The sequence below is a fragment of the Heptranchias perlo genome, chromosome 21, assembly GCF_035084215.1.
Source record: "Heptranchias perlo isolate sHepPer1 chromosome 21, sHepPer1.hap1, whole genome shotgun sequence".
NCBI lineage: Eukaryota > Metazoa > Chordata > Chondrichthyes > Hexanchiformes > Hexanchidae > Heptranchias > Heptranchias perlo.
This window is the reverse complement of record NC_090345.1, coordinates 21,129,061-21,152,925: the sequence shown is the minus strand read 5'-3', so window position 1 is coordinate 21,152,925 and position 23,865 is coordinate 21,129,061. Positions and strand designations below refer to the sequence as shown.

Genomic DNA, 23,865 nt, shown 5'->3' with positions numbered 1-23,865 from the left:
TTGCACTTATATAGCACCTTTTAGTAGTAAAACATCCCAACGCAGTTCACAGGAGTGATTATCAACAAAATGTGACATCAAGCCACATAAGGAGATATTAGGACAGGTGACCAAAAGCTTGGTCAAAGAGGTGGGTTTTAAGGAGCGTCTTAAAGGAAGAGAGGTAGAGAGGCAGAGGGGTTTAGGGAGGGAATTCCAGAGCTTAGGGCCTAGGCAGCTGAACGCATGGCCATCAACGATGGAGTGATTAAAATCAGGGATGAGCAAGAGGCAAGAATTGGAGGAGCGCAGAGATCTGAGAGTTGTAGGGCTGGAGGAGGTTACAGAGATAGGGAGGGACGAGGCCATGAAGGGATTTGAAAACAAGGATGAGAATTTTAAAATCAAGGCGTTTCTGGACTGAGAGCCAATATAGGTCAGCAAGCACAGGGGTGATGGGTGAATGGGACTTGGTGCGAGTTAGGATATAGGCAGCAGGGTTTTGGAGGAGCTCAAGTTTATGGAGGGTGGAAGGTGGGAGGCCAGCCAGGAGAGCATTGGAACAGTCAAATCTAGAGGTAACAGCATGGATGAGGGTTTCAACAGCAGATGAGCTGAGGCAGGGGCGGAGGCAGGCGATATTATGGAGGTGCAAGTAGGCTGTCTTGGTTACGCAGCGGATATGTGGTCGGAAGCTCATTTCAGGCTCAGATAGGATGCAGAGGTTGTGAATGGTCTGGTTCAGCCTCAGACAGTGGCCAGGGAGAGGGATGGAGTTGGTGGATAGGGAACGAAGTTTGTGACAGGGACCGGAGACAATGGCTTCGGTCTTCCTGATATTTAGTTGGAGGAAATTTGTGCTCACCCAGTACTGGATGTCGGACAAGCAGTGTGACAAATCAGACAGTGGAGGGGTCGAGGAGGTGATGGTGAGGTAGAGCTGGGTGTCGTCAGCATACATGTGGAACCTGACGTCGTGTTTTCGGATAATGTCGCCAAGGGGCAGCATGTAGATGAGAAATAGGAGGAAGCCAAGGATAGGTCCTTGGGGAACTCTAGAGGTAATGGTGCAGGAGCAGGAAGGGAAGCCATTTCAGGTGATTCTCTGGCTACAACTGGATAGATCAGAATGGAACCAGGCGAGCGCAGTCCCACCCAGCTAGAGCACGGAGGAGCGGTGTTGGAGGAGGACGATATGGTCAACCCTGTCAAAGACTGCAGACAGGTCGATAAGGATGAGGAGGGATAGTTTACCACAGTCAAAGAAGATGTCATTTGTGACTTTGATAAGGGCCGTTTCAGTACTGTGACAGGGGCAGAAACCTGATTGGAGGGTTTCAAATATGGAGTTGCAGGAAAGATGGGCACGAATTTGGGAGGTGACAACACATTCAAAGATTTGACAGGAAAGGGAGGTTGGAGATGGGGCAGTTGATCGCAAAGAGAGGAGTCAAAGGTGGGGTTTTTTGTGGGGGTTTTTTTTTTGGGGGGGGGGGGGGGAAGGGTGATGGTGATGGCAGATTTGAAGGGGAGAGGGAGAATACCTAAGGAGAGTGAACCATTACCAATATCAGCTAACACAGGGACAGGAAGGGAAGCTGGGTGGTCGGCAGTTTGGTCAGAATAAGGTTGAGGGAGCAGGAGGTGGGTTTCATGGTCAAGATGAGCTCAGAGAGGGCATGAGGTGGGGGGGGGGGGAGGAGATAGGAGAGAAACTAGAGAATAGTTGGTAACATACAAGATTGTGTTCAAACAATTCTCCTTGAGGGCTCATATCACCTAGGTATGTAATGAAAGGGCTTCTTTCAGCCCTTTTGCCCCACGTGTAAGATACAGGATCAAACCACAAGTTGAATGTGTGGCAAAAAGTGGTAATGATCAACAAGTACCCTGGAGTGGGGGAGCGGAGGCAATTCTCTTCGTAAAAGCCTTCCAGGTAAGGATTTAGATTAAGCAGTTGGCAACGAGCAAGACTGGTAAGGAGCATTCAAATTTAAGCTGACTGGCACGTAGCAAGCTGCCCTTCCACCATACTGTCGGCAGATGTCCATTGCATAGCTAATGAGGAAACTCAGACCTGGCCAACAGCTACCTGGAGGCCGGATACAAGAACTCGTATAGCCAGGGTTCACTGCCTACTATGATTGGGTTGCAGTCGGAGTCCAAGATGGGACGACCATCTGGTAGTCACTCTCCGGGAATGATTAGCTATAATGGATACACTATAGTAGTTATTGTGAAGCTAATGGGACACTTTTAAAAATATCTCTTACTTTTCCTGGTGGCAACCTTCATCTCAACAGATTGGGTGTTGAATTCAGCTGTTATGCAATGACATCTTTGAAGAATTGCCAATTAATGTGTAATTATTGCAAGTTTTTCAAGTGATTACTTACAACGGAGAAGTAAGAACATAAGAAATAGGAGCAGGAGTAGGCCAATCGGCCCCTCGAGCCTGCTCCGCCATTCAATAAGATCATGGCTGATCTGATCCTAACCTCAAATCTAAATTCATGTCCAATTTCCTGCCCGCTCCCCGTAACCCCTAATTCCCTTTACATCTAGGAAACTGTCTATTTCTGTTTTAAATTTATTTAATGATGTAGCTTCCACAGCTTCCTGGGGCAGCAAATTCCACAGGCCTACTACACTCTGAGTGAAGAAGTTTCTCCTCATCTCAGTTTTGAAAGAGCAGCCCCTTATTCTAAGATTATGCCCCCTAGTTCTAGTTTCACCCATCCTTGGGAACATCCTTACCGCATGCACCCGATCAAGCTCCTTCACAATCTTACATGTTTCAATAAGATCGCCTCTCATTCTTCTGAACTCCAATGAGTAGAGTCCCAATCTACTCAACCTCTCCTCATATGTCCGCCCCCTCATCCCCAGGATTAACCGAGTGAACCTTCTTTGTACTGCCTCGAGAGCAAGTATGTCTTTTCTTAAGTGAATATGTAAAGTGGATAGTTTGAATTTTATTGACAAAAGGATAAAAGGATTGCCAGGATAAATTAACATTTTTACATTCATTGCAACATCACCTAATAACCTCAATACCCTTGTTCACACAAAAGCTTTACATTTTGTGAGGGGGTAGAGACAAGAGAAAGACAAAGTAATGTTAAATATTAAAGTGGTGGTGTTGGTGAGCACATTTGAGATCAGAGACACTCAAAATATTGTATTTTTTTTTCCTGAAGTCTCTCTGAACCATAAAATTATCTGAATGTTTCATACCTGTTGTTCCATGACCACTCGAGCAATTGCAGCTTGAACCACATTTGTTCGATCCAAGCAATCCATGCAGTTCACCCTGAAGATTCCTTCCTGTTTGCAAATCTCTCCTGCCTGGTCAACCCTGTATTCAAACAACAACAGTATGTTTTCCCTGTGATCACTCCTACACCAGGTTATGTTAATACTGCAGCATACAATCAGGAACAAAACAATCCTCACTTGGAGTGAAAATGCCAGCATTGAGAGAGAATCAATCCTCTGCCAAGTGTTCTGCACCAGATGATTCTGTGTTGTAGCGTTCTTTCCACCAGTGGGGAATGCCAACACTTCCTGTTTCCACAGTGCAGTGCAGGGCCATGAGCTGCTGGCTCAGGTACGGTGGTTTACAAAAACAATCTTTATTTAACAGTGAAAATTCTGTGTGGGAGTGTTGTTTCACAGAGTTAAAAGGCACAAGCCACCTACAGGGATGCTGTTGTCCCTAAAATGTATTACAAGGGGAAGCAATGACATACATCCTATGGTGAATAAAAGGTTGCATTTTTTTTCCCCACAACACTTAGTTCTAAGTAGTTTGAGTGTTTACTGTGAACTATAAAGTTGGGCACTTCAATCAGATCTCTGCTTAACAGAGAATTAGTCACATCATCAAAAGACAAGATATCTGTACACTGGTCAGCATCTCAGTCACCTCTCAATTGTGGCATTCCATTCAAATTATGGCTGTGTGGCCCATTCTCAGTCACATCACTGGAGCAGAACTTCATGCCGCATCAGGAGGAGTTTCATGCAAAATGTCTGCTCCTGGGTTGGCTACGAGTAGTTTTTGAAACGTCTAACAATGGGCAACTGAAATACACTGAAAAGGTATAGATATACCCTCCAACATTTGGAATCAAGTAGGATGTATTTCTCAAAATACTTCAGCATTATTTGGTATTTTAATATTTTTTACACTTAATCAGAACTTTTGCATATCCAGTTCCACTTTTTAAAGAAAAAATCATCAAGCTTGATACATTCAGCAGAAACACACTAGGCAAGTTAATATAGTGAATGTTGGAGTACAACATTTCAAGATCGGCAGCAGTTTGTGCATGTTAAAATATTTATGCTGATCACATCAGAGCTAATAAATTGAACACTATGCTGAGCATCCATCAAGCTCCAAGTACTTCCAGGTCAGGCATAGCATGATGAGATAAATATAGTACTCCATTACTAAAAAAAGGCTTTAATCCTTACTTCAAAAAGACCCCTCATTATAACAATGTGAAAGTTTCCATTTTCCACACCAGCCTCCCTATGCCTTACCTGAATCTAAGTGTGAATTTAGGCTTTATTTGGGCAGTTATGTGTAGTTCACCCACAAAGCTGATTTGAGACTGCCCAAACTCATTGTATATAGGGCCTTTATAGACTTAAAAGGAGTCTCTCATTCCATCAATCTGGGCTCGATTTGAACCCAGGTCCCAATGGTAAAAGAACTGAGCACTAACCCACTGCACCACTCGATACAACTATATATTTTTTGCTGCAATGCTTCATCTTACAGCACACACCACTTCCAGACCAAGAGGATGGGCGAGAGATGTGCTCCCAGGCTCTGGCAATTGCACTGTTTGCAGGAACAGCTCCTGTTGACTCACCATCCAATTTCCTGTCCTATCCTGCAAAGAGGGGCATAGCATCCAATAGGAAGAGCAATTTTCCTGCCCAATCTTAGCACATGTGGATTTGGGAGCAGGACTGCCACTTCCAAATATCCTGATGCTGATTCCCATATTGACCCCAGTCCTACAGATACATATTTTTGTTATTAACTTCTCAAAGTGTCAGCCAAGACTACAGTAGATGGTGCTAAAAACAAACAAATTTTAATGAACTATTGTAAAAGTAAAGACACAACTGTTAATTTAGGAAATTCCAAAAGTCCAGGGCTGCTATGATGACAACTTTAGACAATTATAGACATCCCATATGGTGAGGATTACTGTACCTCAACACCAATAAATGATCAAAATCATTATATTTTATGAGTCTAAACAGCTTTACTGCCACAGTGCAAATGACAAGCTCAAGAGCGAAGGTTCACAGTATAGCGGAACTTCCAACAGCGTAGCAGTTAGTCTTTGGTCTACATTGGTTTCAGGGACTTTTCATTGCAAAAAGGACGCTTGCCACTGTAGTAAATCATGCACCCTTTTGTGAATGGTAGCAAACTGAAAAACAAGATACTGACCAGCCCCACTTCATGTCTGTGATGATGTCAGAGATCGCATCTGTAAGAGTCTGCACATTTTCAAACTTCATTCCTCGACTAGAAAAAAAAAGCCATTTCATTTCTTTTGGCATTTTGGTGTAACTCAATCATTTTTAAATATAAACATTAGGGCCCAGGTGTAAGAGTTGTTTTCTTGGCTTTATCTTTTTAAAAGAAGTTAATCTTTTCAGGGAAACAACAATAGTCATAACAAGACTAATGCAACTTACACTTCAGTTTCACAAATTACATCCAAAAAGACTTTTCAGAGCACTTTAAAAGGATGGTGTTAGAGAGCGAGCACTGATCAGATGGGGGGGGGGGGGGGGGAAGAAAGAGAAAGAGGCAGCTTATTCATGTTTTCAACCAGGTAAATCAGTGGATTCAAATTTCCTGCATGCTAGGGTGCTGCTCCCTCACTCATCATGGTTCCCCACAGCACAGGAAATGCACCGACATAAATCAGCTACAAATAAGGAAGCCACAGGCAGACAAGTTCTGGCAGCAAGTCGCCACAAGCTACATGGTGCTGAGCAGTGCCTTGCAGCACACTTCCATTACTAATCTGCACAATGGCTGAAACCTTCTCTTTCAACTCTGTTCTTCGTTGGCGTCATCACCTAGGGTTGCCAACCCTCCAGGATTGTTCTGGAGTCTCCAGGAATTAAAGATTGATCTCCCAGACACTGCTGCAAACAACACAGGAGAAAAATCATAGGGGCATTAAAGACTTGCATTTATATGGCACCTTTCAAAACCTCAGGACATCCCAAAGCACTTTAAAGCCAATGAAGTATTTTTGAAGTGTAATCACTGCTGTAATGTAGGAAACGCAACAGCCAATTTGCACACAGCAAGGTCTCACAATCAGTAGTGAAATAAATGACCAGATAATCTGTTTAAGTGTTGGTTGAGGGATGAATATCGACTAGGACACCAGGGGGATCTCCCCTGCTCCTTCAAATAGCGCATGGAATCATTTACATCCACTTGAGGGAGCAGACGGGGCTCAGTTTAATGTCTCCGCCAAACCATGTTACATTGTGTGTTTTCTTCTTATTTTGTTTGAATGCTTTTGTTTATTTGTTGTAAAAATATTGGATTATGGAGGAAAAGCTTGTTTGGTTGATGATCAAAAGTCATCCATTGGGGTAGCAAAGAGTCTGTTCTCTTCCCAATTGGCGTGGGAAGGCACTTCACCAATAGATGGATATGTCAGGCGACCAATGACGAATGGGGAGGGCAATTGGAGATAGTGTGATGAAACCTCACAGAATCCATCTAACCAGAGTTGGCAACCCTATCACCACCTAGTGCCTTGTGAGGCACTTCATAATGGGCTATATAAAACATTTTTATAAAGGAGGGGAGGAGGAGGAGAAGAAAAAGAGAAAGGGAGGGAGGGGCAATAAAGATGTGAGGAAGGAGTGCCTTAGTCCTAATCTCCCAATGAACTCAGCATTTTTTTAAAATAACCTATTAAAAACACCCATTAATGAATTTATTAGTTTAAACTTCAGAGCATATCTGCTGCTCTGACTCAAACACTCTCCAATGGGAACTCAAAGCAGTTGGCTCATCATTTTACACTGAAGTACAGAAGGCTCAGGAAGATCTCATTAGTACTTGAGATTCTAATGGGGTAAAGGTAAACTGAAGCCTAATAAATTGTTTAATATAACACACTGACCAGGGGGCATGAACTCAACACTCAGAAAAAGGAAGGTGAACAGACAGTCTATATTTAACTATTTCACAGAGGGTGATAAATGTGTGAAACAGACTGCTCAAGGAGACAGTGTTAGCAAATTCAAGAGAGTTGGATTGAAATGGTTAAGGAGGTACAAAAGACAACAGAACATGTTTTTTTTTTAAAAAACAGCCTGATAAATCACAATTATCTTTTCTGGTCCTGTGTTCCTAAATGAGAGAATGTTATCTGGAAGAACCAGACATGCATTTTTCAGTAGAGTTTAGTTTGATAGTGTAGCTGTCTTACACAGACAAATCCAAAGAGACCAAAAACAGATGTGAAATGTGAAAGTTGCAAGGAATTGATAGCCCAAGATTGATTTTAATATAGGATAGGAAAGACTACAATCCCAGCATGCACTGTGCTCTCTCTCTCGGTTATGTGAACTCCATTGATAATTGCAGTCCACTTCTTGGCAGTTCCTAGCACTTTATTTTGGTAGTTACTTGCCTTAGTGATACTAATTTATTAAATTCTTAATCATAGGTAGCTAGAAATGTCTTAGATAATTGTTAAGTTGAACTGCAACCCTTCAGATGGTTAGCATGTAGAATATAAAAATATTTACACTATATCCTGGTGACTGCTAATCAAAAGATTATAATCATATCTATTATGCATTTAGAAGTTGAGAAAACAACTTTAAAAACTAAAGGACATCCAAATCAATCATTATTTTTTGGATCTTTACTTATTGTAGCGTTATGTGCGAGATGGAAAATTATTTCTGTAATGGTTAAGGATTACACTAGCACACATGACAAATTGCTTTTCCACTGCAAATGATCACCACAGACTTAGTTACACCTAATCCCATCTCCACCAATCCCAACCCTGATTGTGGGACCATGCAGCAACATGCAACAAATTAAAACCAGAGTGAGTGATTGGGCAGCTATGTGGAGCGAGGACTGAACGCCAGCTCTGTCTATTTTCAAGCATAAACATGAACACGCACTAGATAATGAATGCTAATTGCCCACACAAAATACAAGCAGTTGGTTTGAATCTTGCCTTTACATTACCCTGAATGTAACTGCCCGAAAAGGGTCTGATCCACTAAAGTACATCCATAACAGGAGTGAAAATCACATTAGTTACACAATATTATGCAAAAATCACACATTATTGTCTGTTTTGCTGGTTGGTTTTCAAAATATTAGAAAAATAATTACAATGCAAATAATTTTGTTTAGGTAAAATGAAGGTTTGTACATTGTACTAAAAACTAGCACTCCCCAAATAGTACAAATATGGGATTTGAACCAAAGAAAATCATGGGATTTTAGAAGCAGCATAACTGGAAGTTGCTGAGAAGCAGAGAAGAAACTGGGAATTCCAGCAGGGAAAGCTGGTTACCTGCTACCTAACCAATCACACAAGCAGAGATGAAAAATATAATTTATATGACTTACTTTGATGGAGGAAAAACATTTTTTGTAGCTGCTCGGTGCCGGTTACATTCAGATCACTGTGCACTGTAACAAGATGGAGTCGACTGCACATCTGATACCAGTCTCTATTAGCTGCACTATAAATTGCAGTCTAAGCCATCTTTGTAAAACCTATTTTAAGCCCGAGAACAGCCATGTAAAAGGTCTTCAATCACCATCTACAATCAGTCTTTGATTCTTACCAGTGCTCATGGAAATCAAAGGTCACGTAGGTGAGACTTGGATTATTGTAGAGCAGAACATGTCTAAGAAAAGCATCTCCAATTATTTTCTCTCTTCCAGTCTGATCTACTAGGCTTATGATAACCTACCAAGATTGAAGAAAAACATCAATCAAATGCAATGCTATAATCTCAAATTATTAAAGGCTCACTTTAACAGAGACTGGAATCCCATTTAGTGCAAAGATTAGATTGTCAGCAAGTTTGTTGGTGGACATAAAGACAATCCATCGCTTTACAAATTAGTGCTGCTTACACCTCACAAATGGAGCATTGGAGCAACAGAATTAAAACACCAATTCAAATAATACTACGTACCCAAACACCTCTGGATAAATACACTTGCCACATGATACCTTGTATCAATGTCTCAAAAGGGAAATGATTACATGTGTCTGTTGAGGAGCATGAAGCTGGGTGGAGAATACACTGTCAAAGTGTTTATATAGCTCAGGCTCAGTGGGCTCAAACCAAAGGTAGTGTTAGATGCAGGTGCTATAGAAACAATGAAATGCTTCATAAATAAGCACAAGCAAAATAAGGCCATAAACTGGCGTGGTGGGAGTAATAAATATATAAAAGATCACAAGCCAAAGAAAGTGAAGCCCAGGATCATAAAAAGCTGACAGACCTGAATTCACAGATTGATTAAACACTCAAAAACAGTATTATAAAGAACATCTAGAACACTAAATTGAATAAATCACCTCCCCCAACGAAGTCCTATTTCACATTTTAATGGCAGGCACAAACATTTTAAGGAACTAACTTTAATCAAACTATGAACATCACAGGTATTTTTACACTAAAACCAACATCTGTGACTTGCACAATCCACAGACTGTATATAAGAATAAAGGGTCTTCATAAGGATATTTGGAATGTAAAATTAACAATCAAGATAATTGACACGTTAAAAATTGCACGTACAAAAATACAAGTTATATCAAAAACTACAGACAGCCTAAAAATTAGAGTTTATTGAACTGTATCATTCTTGGAATTGCTCAGTACACTACTAAATGAGGATCAGAATTCCAATGAGTTTCATTGGGACCATGGGGAAAATCAAGTAGCTCACCTGTTTCTGATAAATTTTCAGCTGTTCCTCAAAGTGTGCTGCAAAGGTGCTGGCTGTCTCCTCCTCAGCTGCACAAATGAAAATATGTAATTATCAAAACTGACACTGAACAAGTCAACAGTCTTCTTGGAGATAATTGGAAAAAGTGAACGACCACTGCTCCATTTACATGGAAGGGCAATAATTCAGGGAATTTGTAATTAATCTAAATCAACTTTTGCAGCAACATTCGTAACCAATTTCTCTACCTCAGGCGGAAACATCTCACCTTGGTAGCTTCTATCGTATGGCTGTGCGACACCAATATACACTGGGCACATTACGGCCAAATAGAAAGAATTCATTTCAAATACCTACTAGTCACTGTAGTGTCAACTGCTCAAGTTTAGCACAATGGAACTTCAGCACTTGGCCATATCAAAGGGAGATACTTAGTGAAGAAAAAAAGCAGCACAGGTAAAAGCCTTGGAGCAGACCTCTCAGTCTTCAAAAAGAATGGACCACAAGAGGAGAAGCGAGATTTATTTTTGAAGTATGGACTGGGTTATTTTGTTTAAAATCAGTAAAATGGCTTTAAAACACGTGGTTGGTTGTGCACCGACATACACAGAAATACATTCAATATGTTTACAAACAATAGGTTTACAACAGTAAAGAATAGAACAGCAATGAACTATGACAGCAAATTAAGAGGAACGAAATTAACGAGTTGCAGAGTAGACTGGAGTGACATGCTCTCAGCTAAAATCTCTTCTCCAAGGCTTCTGTGCAACCAGTTTGTAGGTAAATGAGATTTTAATATTCACATGTGGAGAGTTTTGTCAGTACTCAGTTAGGAGCTGCACAACGGGGCACTTCACCAACTGACAGCTCCGTCTGTCCTGATTCTGTACAGCTCCAGCCAGCTGCTCCAACAAAATGAGGTAAGCAACGGGAGCAGTGATGAAGTCATTGGCCTACGCTCGGTACCACTTGGGTATAGCAGAAACTATAAAGAGGGGACTAGCCTGTTGTTAATGCTCCCCTGCACAATGCTACAATTTGTTCAGCACATAAATTGGTTATGGCTTTCTTTCGAGAAGCTCATATAAAAGCATTCTCTACAAAAGGTTTTTCTTTTATTAATGTCCCCCCAGTCAGCATTCAAAAATATTCAGTAACATTTCATTACATTTCTTGAGACTTTACCTTTTATTACAAGACTCTGGCAGAATTCGATCCAAGCTACAGGACCTCACAATGTATTAACAGATGTTGTGGTTAGATCGTTTTATATTTCAAGGGCAATCAGCGGTGTCTCATTTACTTGTGCTGAGCTTTTCATCGAATGACCAATATTTGACTCTGGAGTCTCAGAATTCTGGCAAGGTGTCCATGAGGGATGCAAAGTACACAGATGGACTAAAATTCATGTCGTACCGATGATGTTGAACTAGCTGCTGTAGAATTGCTAAGTTTAAAAGAATACTTCCTTCAGGATAATTGGACAGACAGCCAGACATGTAAACCCAAATTACACTTTAATACATGGTATGGCAGAAGTAAAGCTATCAGCAGAACATGTCAAAGTACTGTGAAAATATTGACAAGCTACACACTCCATATCCAAGAGTGCTTTTTTGGGGGGACGGTGGGAAAATGATGTCAGAGCATATCCTTGCTTGAAAGTTTTCCCTGTGGTTATAGAGGGGATAACAGGCATGGTGGATGGGGGAAATGCAGTAGATGTAGTGTACATGGATTTTAGGAAAGCCTTTGATAAGGTGCCACATGGAGATTACTAGAGAAGATTAAGGGGCATGGAATTAGGGGGAGGAGAGCAAGCTGGATCAAAAATTGTTTAGAAGGGAAAAAACAAAGAGTATAAGTTGCTCCAGTCTAAAACGGGTTGAATAATAACCTATTTGTACTGGAGGCGCTGAAATACACACAATTGGAATCAGGAGACGATAAATGATGGGTACATTGTTTTTCACATTTTGTAATTCAGCCAGTGCAGCCCATCCATTCCATTCATCCCTTATACATAAAGAGAAAGGTATGGAAGCTATGTTAATTGTGCGATGATCCAGCTTACAAATAAATTGGTCCCTTCAGCCATAGTTGTTAAAGTAGCACTGCTCTGTTAAACAGTTCTAATTCTCGCTCTCCAGCTGGCACTGAAGTGAGGAAATTCATTTATCCCACTTACGTTTGTCCAACCGCGGACGAGGATTATACCGATACCCAATCTGACTCCAAAACACGGGCACTGACCCACGTGCGAGGACGAACGAGAGCGAGTGATTGTGGACATGGATTAACTGCTCGGTCTCTACATAATTCGCCACATTTCCATTTTCATCTACGCCACGGCGCTTATAGCGCATACCTGCAAAAGTTCAAACAAGGCATTTGAACGAAGTTGACTGAGCTTTATTCATAATCCACGAGTGAAACATATGCTTTTAATCATGAAGTCCAGTATGTGTGCTATACTGATCTGTACAATAGCATAGGCACAAGTGCCTATGAGAAAAATAATTACAATGTAAGATTTAAATTAAACACATTTCAAAGTAATTAAACTCGCAACAATTACAATCCAGCCATTATTCCTTAATATTCACAGTAATGAAACACCAGCCATCAATATCCAGGATGTCTACTGACACCACTGTGTCAGTCAATGAATTGGAGGCAAGGCAGGATTTTACGGCAGGACTCACAGCAAAGAGTGTATTTTACAGCAAATAAAGTCTAATTAGTCAGTAAATGGAATTTATTTGAACAGCGCACAGTCGACCTAGCCTACTTAGAGTCCCTATGAACTGCAGCAAAGAGAACTCATCACAGAAACTAGAGCAACTTCTCCCGATAAAAGCAGTGTGATTTCTTCAGCAAAATGCAGTGAGTGGAGGATAGTCACGTACAAACGATAGGCATAAAATCAATCCCAGTCACTTACAGCAGTGTGGTCTCGAGGCATGATTGAAGGGGGAATTTACCCAATCATCTGCATTCAGGCCGGAAATAGTGGCGTCACTATATCCTGACAGCCACGGTCAACAGACAGATGCAGACCGAAATTAAATGACTCCCCTCCCTCTAAAGCACATGGTACTGTACAGTATATAAAAACTTAAATATATAGAAAGCCGAGAGCAATCTCAAGGAGTAATTAATATCTTGTCCATCTGAACCCCTTGATGAGATGAGTCTTTTGTAGAGAGAAGGGTTGTCTCGCACCCTCTATTTTACCAACAATCCTTTTGAACCAACTTACTTGTTTCAGAATCACACCCAGAATCTCTTACCTGATGTTACTATTTCTTTATATAAAATTTCTGCATAACCATCTGCATTCTTACACTCAGGTCAGTATTTAGCTGACCGGTATGACATGTATCAAACAGAACGCAAGAGGTTTGTGATGACCCCAAAACTTCGGTGGGGAGAGCGCCGAAGTAAACCCTGAATTATCAACCATTTTGCCTATAACTCAAACCTTCATCACTTGGCTGAGGCTTTCCCTCCCCACCCCCCCACCCCCCGCCAAATACTTTTCAGGCTGCAGGAACTACAATTTTTAGGCCAAATGAATGGGACTAAGTCACATTTGGGACTGTTCAACAAAACTTCAAATTAATACAAAATGACCTGACTGACCAGTTTATTCTTGCTTCAATTTAATTTCCACATCTCTCAAATCACATTAAATGTCATGGAATAATCCTATCACACTCCTCCCACACAGTCAGCAGTATTTTGCTTTTGCTATATAAATGCAAGTTGTTGTTAACACATGGTTGGTCACTGGTCAATCTGCATGTGAGCAGTATTGCAAGGCAACAGTGCAAGTTTACAGAAAGATCGCCTACATCACAACTAAATGCAGGAAAGCAGTGCAATTAGGTCACTGTCCCAAACTCAATAGCAATTTAAAAGCAGCTAGTATTTTTCTTTTCATCTATTATCTAATCTAAAATGCAAATTACTGTTTTTCATGCTGCTAATCATCCTTTTTCACATGTAAATCAGTTGAGCTACCAGCTGATAGTATCCCAATCAGCAGCCCATTAAGGGTATTATCTGAGACTTGAGCAGTTTTCTTGGCAGGTGAGATCGAAAGAGGGGAAAAGCTCCCCCAAAAAGGGAATCATTGCATAAATGAAACAAGAATGGAAGTACTCAGCTCACTTACTTAGATCATGCCTGCCAAACTGGAAAATTGTACTTCATTGGCTGTAAAACACTTTGGAATGTGCTGACAATGTGAAAGGCACTTTATAAATGCAAGTTTTCTTTCTTTAAGACACAGGATACCTTTCCAGAGCAAATGAAGCCAGTCAGCTCAAACGTACTGAACTGAATATTCAAAACTGGAAATTTATTGCTTAGAGGGATGTTGATGCAACTGCAATCAATCACCATTATTTTACAATTACAGATGTACATCAGTATCCCCAGACTCTCCATGGCAACCTGAAAATGAGCTTCAAAAAAGGTTACAGAAATTGAAAGTATACTTCGCAAATCATAACTGATTAAGCTCAGTGTCAGCAGATTTAAATCTTAGTCATAATGAGCTTCAATATTAAAACTCCAGATGTTCTCCAGGCTTGTTTACAGTGAGATGTAGAAGATGCCTGCTCTACTGCACTTCGATACACAGGCAATCTGCCAGTAGCTTGCCTATTGTGCCTTAATAGCAGATGCCATATTTGAAGTCTTTAATATCCTTAGTGACAAAAGATTAGTCACAAAAGATTTATCTTGGTATTGACTCCTTTAATTCTATCACAGCATATAAGAGATTCAAAACCAGTTTCACTCCCAGAAGAATGTTCCAACTCAGTTTGTTGCAATCATTTAGTGGTTTGTCTAATGTTCGAGGGGGTGGGGTTCAGGGAGAAAGTAGTCAGCAATCAATTCAATCCAATCCAAATACAAACTGCTGCGATTTATTAAATTATGCGCTTGATTGGCAGCTCATGTTTGAACTTAACAGCCAGTTATTTAGATTGGACAAGCATGGATTGATTAGGGAAAGCCAGCACGGATTTGTTGAAGGCAAATTGTGTTTATTTAACTTGCTTGAGTTTTTTGATGAGGTAACAGAGCAAGTCGATAAGGGCAATGCAGTTGATGTGGTGTAAATGGACTTTCAAAAGGCGTTTGATAAAGTACCCCATGGTAGGCTTATCATCAATGCGGCCCATGGAATAAAGGGGGCAGTAGCAGCATGGATACAGAATTGGCGAAGTGACAGGAAACAGAGTTGGGGTGAACGGTGGTTTTTCGGACTGGAGGGAGGTTTACAATGGTGTTCCCCAGGGGTTGGTGATGGGACCACTGCTTTTCTTGATATATTGACTTGGACTCGGGGGGGGGGGTACAGGGCACAATTTCAAAATATGCAGATGACAAAACTTGGAAGGGAGGAGGATAATGATAGACTTGGAGGATATATAGACAAGCTGGTGGCATGGAAGGACACGTGGCAGATAAAATTTAGTGCAGAAAAATGTGAAGTGATACATTTCGGTAGGAAGAACGAGGGAATGGCAATATAAATTAGAGGGCACAGTTCTAAAAGGGGTACAGGAACAAAAAGATCTGGGGGTATATGTGCACAAATTGTTGAAGGTGGCAGGGCTGGTTGAGAAAGCAGTTAAAAAAAGCATACGGGGGCCTGGGCTTTATAAACAGAGGTATAGAGTACAAAAGTAAAAGTCATGATGAACCTTTATAAAACACTGGGCACAGCACTTTAGGAAAGATGTGAAGGTCTTAGAGAGGGTAGAGAGAGATTTACAAGAATGATTCCAGGGATGAGGGACTTTAGTTACGTGGATAGACTTGGAACAGAGAAGGTTGATAGAGGTATTCAAAATCATGAAGGGTCCAGACAGAGTAGATAGGGAGAAACTGTTCCCATTGGTGGAAGGGTCAAGAACCAGAGGGCATCAATTTAAGGTGATTGGCAAAAGAACCAAAGGTGACATGAGGAAAAACTTTTTTTTTAAACACAGCGAATGGTTAGGGTCTGGAATGCACTGCCTGAGGCAGTGGTGGAGACAGATTCAATTATGGCCTTCAAAAAGGAACTGGATAAGTACTTGAAAGGAAAACATGCCGGGCTGAGGGGATAAGATGGGGGAATGGGCCTAGCTGGATTGCTCTTGCATAGAGCCGATGCAAACTCGATGGGCTGAATGGCCTCCTTCCTTGCGGTAACCTTTCTATAATTCTATGATCCTAATAGGTCCCAGTAACACTTTTCAAAACAGTTATTAACATAACTTTTTCAAATCAGCAAGTCTTTTTGGGCTTTGAGAGAGACAAGAGAGTCTTCGCTAAGCTAGATAACTTCCACAGTTGGGGGAAGTAGGAAGAGGAACTAATTAATCCCCACCACTGTAAACTGTGTTATCCTGACACCTACCAAAGACACAAGATACCACAGAACCAGTAGCTGAGAGAATACGAATAATGGTTCACCTTTAGTCTAGACATTAGATCAAGTGAAAAAGGGATGTATTGAGCACGAGCTTGCCTGCAAACAGTTGTCTGAACCACGGAAACCAAAACTCTCAACAACTTGCATTTTATACAGCACCTTTAACACAGTAAATTGTCCCAAGGCCCTTCATAGAAGAGTATCAAACAAAATTTGACACTGAGCCACTTGAGGAGCTATCAGGATAGGTGACCAAAAACTTGGTCAAAGGGGTAGGTTTTAAGGAGGAAGAGAGGTAGAGGGGCAGGGAGATTTAGGGAGGGAACTCCAGAGCTTAGGGCCTAGGCAGCTGAAGGCACAGCCACCAATGGTAGAGCAATTAAAATTGGGAATGCACAAGAGGCCAGAACTGGAGGAGCAGAGATTTCAGAGGGTTGTAGGGCTGGAGGAGGTTTCAGAGATGGGGAGGAGCAAGACCATGGAGGGATCTGAAAACAAGGATGAGAATTAAAAAAGGTTTTGCCAGACCAAGAGCCAATGTAGGTCAGCGAGCACAGGGGTGATAGGTGAACGGGACTTTGCTACCTGTATCCTAACGCACGCCGAGTTTTGGATGAGCTTAAGTTTATGGAAGGTGGAAGATGGGAGACTGGCCAGCAGAGTATTGGAATAGTCAAGTCTAGAGGTAACAAAGGCATGGATGAGGGTTTCAGCAGCAAATGAGCTGAGGCAGGGTGGAGATAGGCGATGTTGTGGAGGTGGAAGTAGGCGGTCTTGGTGATGGTGCAGATCGAAGGGCGGAAGCTCATCTCAGGATCAAACAGAATGCCAAGGTTGCGAATGGTCCAGTTCAGCCTCAAGACAGTACGTAGATGAGAAATAGGAGGGGGCCAAGGATAGATCTTGGGGACTCCATAGGTAATGGTGCAGGAGCAGGAAGATAAGCCATTGCAGGTAATTCTCTGGCTACGACTGGATAGGTAAGAATTGAACCAGGCAAGGCCAGTCCCACCCAGCTGGACGATGGAGGAGAGACGTTGAAGGTCAACCGTGTCAAAGGCTGCAGACAGGTGAAGGAGGAGGGATAGTTTACCACGGTCACAGTCACATAGGATGTCATTTATGATTGATAAGGGCCGTTTCAGTACTATGGCAGTGGCAAAAACATGATGGGATTGAAACGTGGAGTTGCGGGAAAGATGTGCACAGATTTGGGAGGTGACAACACGTTTAAGGACTTGGGAGAAGAGGTTGAAGATGGGGCGGTAGTTTGCAAGAACAGAAGGGTCAAGGGTGGGGTTTTTTTTTTTGAGGAGAGGATGAGGAGGCAGATTTGAAGGCAAGGGGGACAGTACCCGTTAACAATATCTGGTATCATGGGTGCCAGGATGGGAAGTTCGGTGGGACTAGGATCGAAAGAACATGAGGTGGGTCTCATGGACAAGATGAGCTCGGAGAGCGCATGAGGGGAGATAGGAGAGAAACTAGAAAAAGATGCGATTTCAGGGCTAGGGCAGGGGGGATTCTTGGGGGAAGTTTGGCTTGGTGGGCTCGGGGAATGGAGGGAAGTGGCAGAGGCAGCTTAATGGATGTTAGCTTAGTGACAACGAAGTCCATGAGCTCCTCGTACTTGTTGGCAGTGAGGGTGGAGGAGGCAGGGGAGAGGGGTTTAAGAAAACGGTTTGAAGTGGCTAGGGGTTATCTTTGCATTCCAGGATGATCCTGGAATAGAGAGCAGTTTTGACAAAGGAGAGCAGGATCAAATGGTGCTTTATGTGGTCCAGGCAGATCTGGCGATAAATGGCTAAACTAGTTGTCTACCATAAACGTTCAAGACTATAGTAAAAAAGGTAACCAAAACCCCCAAAACACAAGCAACGGTATCGATATTGTAATGCACACAGTCACAAGTTTAATGATGTGCTTTTGAGATAACAAGTGTTCAGTTTGCGAAATAATTTTGCAAACAAACTCCTTCCTTCCCATTTAAAAATAGTTACACTGGCATCGACTTGGGTCATTAAACTCAAGTTTGTTTATTTAATACCTGTTCAAATGTGGCAGTGGTCCATTAAACTGTTGATTGGAGGCCTGGCTAATTTTAGAGCAGATTCAGCTGCGAGAACCATGATGGTTCACTGTATTTTTTTTGTTGCTGCAACTGATCCTTTGAGGCAAGCAAAACAAATTTGTGCACTGGTTTAGGTGCAGTTCTGATACCCAAACAGGCAAAATGACCCATAACATTGATCATTTCTTCATTTTACACAATTCACTACCACTGAGCTGCAAAATGGACTTCAAAGCCTACCCACCCAAAGACTCAGCTGGAGAAAAGTATGAAGTGGTTTAAACTGAAGGCCTTTTTACCTTGATGGCATGCTGTTGACTCCCCATATGGCCTCCTGCAGTTGATCGCATCGCAAAATATAAACAATCTGACTCCCAGGGAGTTAATGTGGGTCTTGCAATCTTAGATTACTACCTCTTCTGGCCCGAGCTAGTTCAATGCATCAGTATAATTGCATCATGATGTGAAACAGGATGCACCCTGAATCACAAACTTGGTCAGTATCAATTCACAGGCCCACTGCGCACATCACAATATTAGAAGATGCTGCTGTAGAATCGTGTATGTGCAGAACAAGGACACGCCAAGTATCCAACAACTTGCATTTATATAGCACCTTTAATGTAGTAAAACGTCCCATGACACTTCACAAAAGCATTATCAGACAAAATTGGATACCAAGCCACAAAGATATTAGGACAGGTGACCATAAGCTTGGTCAAAGGGTAGGATTTAAGGAGCAACTTAAAGAAGAACAGGTCTGTTTTACAAAAAAATCATTTTACAGCATGTAGAGGCAAATGATATTATACGACATGAGAAAATAGCACACAGTGACCATTCTGGCATCACTCTCCAGGGACCAGATAGTAAAAGGGCACAAGATGGAAGAACTCCCCAGTACGTGAGCTGAACCATACCTATTACTGCAGATTAAATTTGCTCTCAAATTGATAATCCCAAACTAACTTGGTTAGGATTGGGTTGAGTGAGAAAGATGGCTAATTGCAATGAATGTATAATTGCTCTGGGTACCAAATGATATCAAAATGTGCATCAGGCACCTAGTGCCTCATTAAATTCTGCTTCAGCAAAACTAATGAAAATAATAAAGTGTTAAACCTTTTGATTAAATCTCAAACTATACTCAAAGGTAAAAGATCGAGAGATGCCACACTCCACTGGTGTAAAAACAGCAGACAAAAAACAGTAACAAGTCTCTGAAGACTTCCTCCAAAACAAATAGAACTGACAACAGATGGTTGTATCAAGCACTTGGACATATTCCTGCTCCTCACTGTGCTGACATGTGTGATTGTAATTGTGTATTTCAGTACCTGCTCTGTGTCGACTCCTCCTCGAAATAATTGCCACCAAAAATCTTGGATGGATATCATCCACACATTGCTCCTGTGATGGGGTTTCAGGGCTGCTCTTCTCATCATCCGAGGATTCATTATAATTGACAACCAGTTCTTCAATCTGCACAAACCCTTGGATTATTGGAACAATCCAGAAATCTGCTTTGGGATCCTGTAAGACAAGAATATTTCATATTTAATCTGATGAAGACTGCAGAATTATTTCCATTTATCTTTTTGAATATTTAAGTCCTTCTCCTTTTGGCAGACACACTAAATTGGCTGCAGAATTCTCTTCAGCTGCCATCAATGCTGCTCCACATTGACAGTTACAGCCCACAGTACAATTGCACAATGATGCAGCTCTGCAAGGTGAGGCACCTCATCATTATAAAGGTGTCTCAATATAGTGACCTGATTGTGCTCAGGTAGGCTACACTAACCCATCATCAGTTTCAGATAAAGCCATGAAATACTTCATTTACTCCACATTGGTGCAAGATACATATAACAGATCGATGGTCATCATGCCACGCGCATGCTCATCAGCCATAGGGAAATACTATTTCAATGAGTTTTAATAATAAATGAAGCAGATAAAAAGAGTCCCTTTCAGAACTTAAAGGCTAGAGGACTTTTGGGGGATGAAATTGGTCACAGGTTAGTATGTAAATCAGGAGGAATCGCTTTTGCCAGCCATTATACGCCCCGCACGACATTCAGTTATAGCGATCCATGGAACAAAATATCTGGCGGGGTGCATAACAGCCGACTGATGTGATGCCACCTGCTTTGCACCCCCACCCATGCCCAATTTCATACCCGTTGTGTTGCTTTACACCACAGAATAGTGGAGTGTGATTTCCCACTCAACAAGTCCAGTTAGGGAGAAGTACAAGCTTCCCTAAGAGAAAGGAGAAAAGCAATTTCTAAATGTTCCTTTGTAATTAATATAAGTCCAGGCTCGAGTCCCACTTTAATGTTCCCTTACACCTTCTGGGTGCTGGTTCACAATGCCACTGAAGGGGGACTGGGAACACTCCAAAAATTATACTTAGCAATGAGGTGGGGAACCTATAAAACAAGGATAGGGAGGAAAGAACAGATATTTTTCCAAAGAAAACCAATGGAACAAACATTTGCCTACTGAAAATTACATTTAATAATTACCACAAGATCTACTTGACATTATTCTGCAGTTGTAGAGGCACAAAATGGCAGTATTCAAAGCACAGATGAAGCCCAAATACTGAACAAGCTATGACCTTTTCAGCTCAATTGGTTAATATGTTTTGAAGCTTTGAAAAGGTTTGCATCGTATCACAGCTGCAGGAATAATTTTTCTGTCCTCTTCTAAAAAATGAAGCGATGTTACATAACGATTCAACTATATTTCCTATTCTGAACTAAAATTGCAATCCATTATATGTTGAATAATGAAGAGTCATGGATTTGCTACAAAGATGAATACAATTTTCTTTATAGATAGGTCTACCTACCTCTTATAAAATCTACTCTTTATATAATATAGAATAATCTTGTTATAATTTATTTTACAAGAACAGACTGTCAAAATACACAGCCAAGTAGATGGGTGGATGACGTGGGAGGGGAAATCATTGACTTATTCAAACATCCAATTTGGAGGTCAGAATATGAAAATAAGGTTATTTCTAACAAAAATACTGTACACAGCACATTTTAGATATACATGCTGAAATGCTATAGTGGGTAGACAGGAGGAAACTGGAGGCAGAATCATAATCAAGTCATTGTATCCATTGGTCAGCATATAAAGGCACTAGCAGAGTTTTGGAAGCAGCTCGGCCACAACAGGGTCACAAAAGGAAATACTAATATAAGGAAGGGAGAGAAGATTATTCTTCATAGTGATTTAATTTCAGTTGTAAAATTAGCAGAGATGGTTAGAGTCCCTTTTTATGTTCTTGTGCAAAAGATTGTTTGATTAATACATGAAGTGCATTAAGAAGAGATTACTCCGGGGATAAGTAATTTGATATAACCAGAATTTACAGGGTCCCCAGCGGAACCCTGCTAGTCCTCAGTTTGCTCAATGAAACATCTGCGCTTGACTGACATCAGTCCAGATTTTTCTTTGTGGAGATTTGCTAAATTTAGTACACTATGGGACTGACAAATTGAAAGGTCAACGATAAGGATGCATCAAATTTCTTTAGTTCAATGATACTCGATAGATTTTCATTTGAAATATTTCTACAGGAGGCTACAGTGATACTAAGCCAACATGCCAACGAGCCCTTAAGGTATAATCCATTTCTGAATGTTACTATAGCAACAGAGAACTCTCTGGTTAATAAAAGCAGCCATGAACCTCTTGCAGAGTTGTGACACAAAACAAAGTTAATACTGAACAGTTGTGCAAAATCTTAAATTTAGCAGAGAAGGTCACTGCTGCAACAGAAGGAAGCCAAGATTACCAAGAAATGGATTTAATTGAATTCTACCCCAGTGTGATACAAATTCAATCAAACTGTTTTTTAAATTGACCAATGGTCTCCTTAGTAACCGTCCACAAGGAAAATGAAGAAATCCCCCCCACCCCGCCAAATCAAGCAAATTTGAGATAACTCCAATTAGAACTAGATTCTGAAATGGTTGAGGGATGAAGGAGGAAAAAAACATTACATCTCAGTGAGACCATTAGACAATCAAATATTGCAGTTTATAAAAAAGGCCTCTACTTACTGAAAAACCCAAAGGTTTCAAGGTACCAGCAATATATAATTTTTAAAAACCACAAGTATTCCACTCATTTTTCTTATTTTCTCCCCTTATTTAAAAAAAAATTGTGCTATATCCATCTATCTGTCCCCAGCTGTGATCGCTGGCAGGAGACGAATTCACCTACAGCCAGAAACAAATGTCAGCACTGTCCTGACTGCGGGGTGTTAAAGGCACATTTCTACAATCAATGGTCCCAACTGATTACTTGGTTATTAAAATAAACAGTGTTCAGGCCATTAACCAGAATATGCATCAAGACTTCGAGTCAGGTCAGGCAACCAGCTAGTTTTCTTTCAAACAGCATATTCTATTGCCTGGCCCAGATTGAACACCCAGTATTGTATTTCTACATACTTTTTCTAAGTGAAACTCATCCTTCAACCTTGATTTAACAGAAATTAAATTTCAATGTAGTGAATAATAATAGTAATGCCTCCATATGTTGGGCTAATTCTAGTAGACACCAGAGGATGCTCTGTTCTACTATTGATATCAGAACGTCATTAATGCCTGAGTACAGGTTAGGCCAAAAGTTGCTTTGCTGATGCCTTGCTCAGGCTGGTTTAAAACCTAGCCTAGGAGGATAATGAAGTGACCTGTACTGCACTGGTAACCAAGCATGTACACACCCGTATAAACTAATGATGCGTTTTTTCAGCATAGCTACTTACATTTAACTTGATCAGGTCACCAAGCATGTGCTTATTCCAAAAAAATCTATCGTCAACCTATGCAAAAGAGAAAAGACACATTAGCAAGTAGCAGCATATTTCTGTAATTATCAGTTACAGTTTATTGTAGCCCATTTTGATAACAGATCCTCTTTTTTCTGGTGTTCCATCTGAACTGTCCTGTTTTCTGCTTGGTTGGGAGTCTACAATCTGAGCCAGTTGAACCCAAGCTAAGAGTCACAGTAATCACTATACAAGATGTTCCAGTGAATCAAAGTAAATAGAACAACTAGGACTTAAATAGCACCTTTAACTTTAAAAAAAAATCCCGAGGCACTTCACAGAGATGCAACTAAAGGGCAAAGGAGGAGAGATTAGGAGGTGCAGTCAAAGAGGCAGGTTTTAAAGTGGGTCTTAAAGGAGTAGAGGGAAGTGGAAATGGAATTCCAGAGCATGGGATCCAGGCAGCTGAAGGCATAGTCACCAACAGTAGGTTGAAGGGGGGTAGACTAGAGGCTGGAGTCAGAGGTGGGGAGAGTTGGAGGAGGTTACAGAAATGGGAGGGT

General features: G+C 41.2%; 1 protein-coding gene across 2 annotated transcripts in view; it reads right to left on the bottom strand.

Moving 5' to 3' along the window:
- Positions 1-23,865, bottom strand: part of inpp5f (inositol polyphosphate-5-phosphatase F) — a 192,797-nt gene that overhangs the window by 30,767 nt on the left and 138,165 nt on the right. Inside the window, exons 6-12 of one of the 2 annotated variants that reach the window (XM_068002246.1) lie at positions 23,300-23,356; positions 19,839-20,034; positions 12,180-12,359; positions 9,989-10,056; positions 8,869-8,993; positions 5,459-5,536; positions 3,217-3,337 (exon numbers count right to left, since the gene is read on the bottom strand). In XM_068002246.1, the coding sequence (XP_067858347.1) occupies positions 3,217-3,337; positions 5,459-5,536; positions 8,869-8,993; positions 9,989-10,056; positions 12,180-12,359; positions 19,839-20,034; positions 23,300-23,356 (825 nt within the window). Of the gene's footprint in view, positions 1-3,216; positions 3,338-5,458; positions 5,537-8,868; positions 8,994-9,988; positions 10,057-11,176; positions 11,202-12,179; positions 12,360-19,838; positions 20,035-23,299; positions 23,357-23,865 lie in introns of those variants that run through there. The other variant, XM_068002247.1, reaches the window with a different exon arrangement.